Source organism: Haliotis rubra, unplaced genomic scaffold (assembly GCF_003918875.1).
Source record: "Haliotis rubra isolate DU_JTF1 unplaced genomic scaffold, ASM391887v1 Scf674, whole genome shotgun sequence".
Lineage (NCBI taxonomy): Eukaryota > Metazoa > Mollusca > Gastropoda > Lepetellida > Haliotidae > Haliotis > Haliotis rubra.
In genome coordinates, this window is record NW_025767384.1 from 307355 (window position 1) to 312726 (window position 5372).

At 37.4% G+C, this 5372-nt stretch overlaps 1 protein-coding gene across 1 annotated transcript; it reads right to left on the reverse strand.

Moving 5' to 3' along the window:
• Positions 1–1945: 1945 nt before the first annotated feature.
• On the reverse strand, positions 1946–2509 carry LOC124257822 (GTP-binding protein Di-Ras1-like). Its single transcript, XM_046691961.1, has one exon. The coding sequence runs from the start codon at positions 2507–2509 to the stop codon at positions 1946–1948; it is 564 nt and encodes a 187-aa protein (XP_046547917.1).
• Between the last annotated feature and the right edge of the window lie 2863 nt (positions 2510–5372).

A 5372-nucleotide genomic window follows, 5' to 3' on the forward strand; every position in this document is an offset into this window, starting at 1 on the left:
AGATTGTTAGTGGCTGTACCCTCAAAGGGGGTTGAAGTATTGTAAAATTATTGTCCTGCTGGGAGGGTACGTTAGTCCCAATGCATTCCCAGTAATTTAAACCTACTACTATTTTTAATCGTAGTATATATGTTCTTTCAATCTATGGCTAGATTTACCTAAATTGCTAAGGGCTGAAGGGATGGTGTAAATCCAGCTAGGGTCCGTGCAGGAAGCAAGAGTACTGTAAGTCCCCATGGTCCCTAGCATGGTGATCTAACTTCAGCTGTTGGCAATATATAGCCTGTTTTTATATTGTATTGTCCTCTATAGTTGAAATATTTTAGTGTTAATTACTAGTTTTAAATTGAAATCTGTGATATACTAGTTGCTTTACTGTCCTTTGATGACAGTTTTTTTTATAATTTAACTTTATTTATTGTAAAATGATAACTTGTTTGAAGTCACGATAGGGGCTGAAATATTGCCGATTTGGCTTAAAATCTTAACTCACTCACTCACTCAAATATTGAAGTCTCTTAAGACTGGTTGCTTGATCTCTTGTATCTATATCCAAATTTGAGCAACAGCTTGCATATTGTATGCTTTGATACAATGATGTCATGGTCTTCTTTTGAACAATATTTTCTTCAGTTTGCTTGACAATATGGATCGATGTAACCGACGCATGACGTCCCTCACAACCCTTCTATCGAATTCATCAAGCTTTGTTTTCTTTGCATTATTTGAGACGGTCCCCGATTTAACTGCCATGTCATCGTCAGGCTCTGAAATAGTGTCATGGGAGATAACTCTTTGCAATATTCTTTTGCAGATCTTCGTGGCATTAAATGTCTTTTGGAGAAACATTCAATTGAAAAAAAATTAATTTCGCTTTGACTTGCGCTTGTAAAAGTTGTAAACTGTTTTGATGATTTGCCGGTCATCTTTGTGCACCCTCGTTTTCCCTACAACCTGTGCATGTTGACGATCTTTGACATCACTTAAGCATGCTAATGTAAATACCCGTGCATGTACATATCACGCTGACACACATTTTACAGTGTTGTTGGCTTTTCTATCAGGTTCGTTAACCACTCGTAAAACACTCCACAGTTTTACAATTAGTATATGACAGGCTTAAAGGCAAAATCTTTAATAATCGTTTTAAATTTACTAAAATCGATATCTTGTTAGGTCACGGTATACAATTATCATATGAACAGAGTAGTGTTTTAAAATATTCAGGAGTTTTATATAAATTGTGAAAAACAGGGTGCCAAAAGTTAAGTTGACGGACTATAGCTTTGAAATCTGTGATAAACTAGTTGTTTTATTTTCCTTCGTTGACAGGGTTTTATAATTTACCTTTATCTATTATGAAATTATAACTTGTTTTTAGTCACGAAATGGCTGAAATATTGCCGATGTGACTTAAAATCTTAACTCACTCACTCACTCCAATGATGATGATGATGATGATGATGATAGTGATGATAATGGTGGTGATAATGAACATTGCATAAACCTGTCCTAAGGCCGCTGATTGACCGATGGTCTCAAAAGGTCTGATGCAGCCCAGGACGCCTCTGATGTATATCAAACTAATAAGACAGTTTAATGAATCAAATGCGTATTTCAGGTGATAATCTTATTTATTTGAAGCTTCGTTATAGACAGACTATTTGACTGTCTTCATCCAAAACAGATATCGATATATACAAGGACATTAAAAGAACAAGCATTCATGTGATGACAATATTATGAAAAAGGCAGATTATCAACAGGATCATCACTGTTATCATGAACATTTCAAATGCCATCAATATCTTGGCAGCTGTTCATGCACGTGAGCTGAGTTGTTGAGTCCTACAAATGTTGTCCTATAATCATCGTAATGCTTCTTTATCAGACACCTTTCAACTATGTAATTGTTAAAAGGATTTGAGGCTGAGGCCCAAACACATCAGGTCATTCTTCGGTTAGGTGCACTTTTCAATGACTGCTTAGCTCCGATAATATTGAACATCTCTTTTAACACCTCTTTCAGATCTCCTGGATTGCCGGCGGATGCTTCCTTGTAGCCCAAACCCCACTCGATTGTAACAAGGCAGTCTGCGGTCTCTGGACCCATGATGCGTGGAGCAGACGTGGTGCGGTTGAAGCCAACAACCAGTAATGGCACGTTCTCTCCCTTCAGTTCAATTATACGTTCTCTGAATGCTGAGATGGTCTGGAAGCAGTCTTCATCGTCCATGTAGAAGATGAGGATGAAAGCATCATTCATCATCACAGAAAGTCGATTTATCCCAGCTACCAGGCCCTGAAGTCTGCTCATGCTGAGGGTGTTCAGTGACGCTGATGCCATGTCTGTTTCTGTCTGGAAGGTTTGCTTGAGGGCTTCAGTTACATCTCTTGGGCCACATGCTAGAAGACGGCACTCCTTTGATCGAGGACGCTCCCTTCTCCCTGTCAGGGACATTGAAAAGGAGCGAACAATGTTCATAAATCTGCCACTTTCAGCTGCCATTTCTATTAAATGTAAGATGAAATGCAGAGAAGCCTTCGAGTCGTCCGTTTCGTGAAGCCCTCTTGGGTTGTTCTTGAGGTAACGTTCTGTGAGAATGTGACGCTGTTTGGAAATTGAGATGTCCTGATGAATATGTTGAGATTGTTTGATGCTCACTCTCCTCTTCTGAAAGGTTTAAGCGTTACTGACCACAATATGTCTCACTGCTCCAGGACTTCTAAGGTCTGTCTGCTTGACTGATGAGATGTCAGTTTATATGTATACAGATTTTTAGGTGTGTTCCAGTGTTGATGACAGTTTCTCAATGACGGCATTTCTCTTGGCAACTAATACGGACTATTTTCGGATATGATATTTCCATATCGAGTGCCGTATATCCTGTTTGTAACATATGCTGACAAAATTCGTTTCAGAAAAGGCCCCCTTGAAGAGCAGTCTCCTCGTGGTGGGTGCTTGGTAATAATAGCTCTTCGCCCCCATGTGGATGATAAGTAAATTGTTGAAATTTTCAAGTATTCTTCTGTTATTATTAGCACCCGTGAAGAGCCACCTCCTCGTGGTGGGTGCTGGGTAACGCTAAGCGTTCTTCAACCCCCCGTTGTGGACCCGGGGGTATATTTGGTCCACAAACCCGTTTGCCGTGGAGGAAGGAATTCTGGTGGTTGAGGGCACTGAAAATATGTATCTATTTACAAATCAGTTAACAAGTCTATTTTTTTTAAAAAGGCAATAATTAAATGAGAACTGGTATTACAAAAAAGATCCTTCATAGTTTTTACTTTGAAATAGCTATCCCTTGTGATGGAATATTCAACACAGTCAAGCAGGATACAAAAACGGAGGATCCTCACCTTTTAATAGGTACTCATGAGTATATCTTGTGTGGCCAATACGACATCGTCGTGTGATGACCTCCTCAAATCTGGACTGACAACCCAAGTAGGTGTAACCAATGTAGGGTTTTATTGCATGTAATTTATTAATACCTACTTGAGTGTTCCACTTCTTCTGCATCATATCACGGATGTAAGTTCTAATGCTAGCCTTGTAATCAGAGTATGGAATAAGAAGTGGTGTCGCAGATTTGTTGAGTGCTGCCTTAGCAGCAAGATCGGCCATTGTGTTTCCAGAAATGTTCTGGTGTCCCCCGCCGTGATATTGCTGGAATATTGCTAAAAGCGGCGTAAAACCATACTCACTCACTCGCTCACTCCCAGAAATGCCAACGTGGCTGGGTAACCAACAGAAGACGATGTCGCATTGGCCAGTAGCAAACTCATTATACAATTCAATAATTTCTAATAAAAGTGGATGTTTACAAGAAATATTTTTAATAGCCTGAAGGCAAGAAAGTGAGTGAGAAAAGATTATATATTGTTGATATTTAGGGTGTTTTTGAATATATTTAAGAGCTGCTAATATGGCGTTTGCTTCTGCTGTAAAAATAGAGCTGTTATCTGGTAAACGAGAAGAGATTGTTCTGGATCCAATGACAGTGGCACAAGCCACCGCGCCACCATCCTTAGAACCCATCTGTAAATAAGGATTTATATATATTATATTTACTTTTTAATTGAGTATATTCTTGTTTTTATTGTAATTCATTAGTTTCTGATTTTTTAAATGCTGTTAATGTTAGGTCAGCTTGTGGCCTAACCAAATGCCAAGGAGGAGAAGAAAGAAGACGGGAAAGAGCTATATTTTCCAGCTTAATGCCAGCAGGAGAAATGAATGGTTTAATTCTTAAACCAAGAGGTGCAACAAGAGAAGGCTTTTTGTTGTAATATTATTGAATCTGTCCATATTTAATTCTGTAAATATGTCTTGAAACTTGGAAAATCCACCTGTAACAGTATGGTCTTGGGTGAATGTGAAAGAGTGCCTTTACAGTTTACTTATACAACCAATGCAGTGAAATACTGGTGCAGACTTCTAAACATGCCTGACTATAGATTACCAAAACAATGTTATTTTATGCTATTATCTTTAGACAGGGTAGGACGAAATTCATGGGCAACTAGAATTAAAAATATTCTTTTTCAATTTGGTTTTGGATTTGTTTGGATAAGTCAGGAAATTGGTGATCACAAAATATTTAAGGAATCATTTAAACAGAGACTACATGATAATTTATTTCAATCTTGGCATTCATCTTTGGACAGTAACTGTAAATGTCTTTACTATAAGCAATTCAAATCTTTGTTAAATGTTGAGAGCTACTTGATAAATAATGATATCCCTCAATATTTAAAACTATATATGCCCGATTTCGGTGCTGTTATTTTAAACTTGCAGTTGAAACGGGCAGGTACACTGATGTTGCATATAATGAAAGGCATTGCCTGTTTTGCAAATTAAATGGTATCTTCGTTGTTGAAGATGAATGGCATGTGTTTTATATGTGTGATGCATATTCTCATATCAGAAATAAGTACATATCAAAATATTTTAGTAAATGTCCATTAATTATTAATTTTATATCAATATTACAGAGTAAAAATGTTAATATTATCAAGGATGTATGTCTATTTTTATACTTTGTTGACAAGAAACACAAATCTACATGAAATATATATGTGCTCTACTTATCATCAATTTATGTACATGTATTTTGGGCCGGAGGCCTGTTACTGGAATAACATTATGTTCTTTTCTGTTCTGTTCTTTTTTGTTGTACAAATCCTCATAAAGAGGATTAAAGACACAGTTAAATGCAGGGTTAGACTCGTTAGAGTAAAGATTTGTTATAAACTGCAAGGACAATTTTATACGGCGTTGTGTAAGAGATGGTTCATCTGCCTCAACGTAGAGACTGTCAACAGGAGAAGTACTAAAGGATCCAAGACAAAGTCTTAGACCTTGT

Bases quoted from the DNA above. Each gene is read 5' to 3' on its own strand.
- LOC124257822 (XM_046691961.1), bottom strand. From the start codon at position 2,509: ATGGCAGCTGAAAGTGGCAGATTTATGAACATTGTTCGCTCCTTTTCA.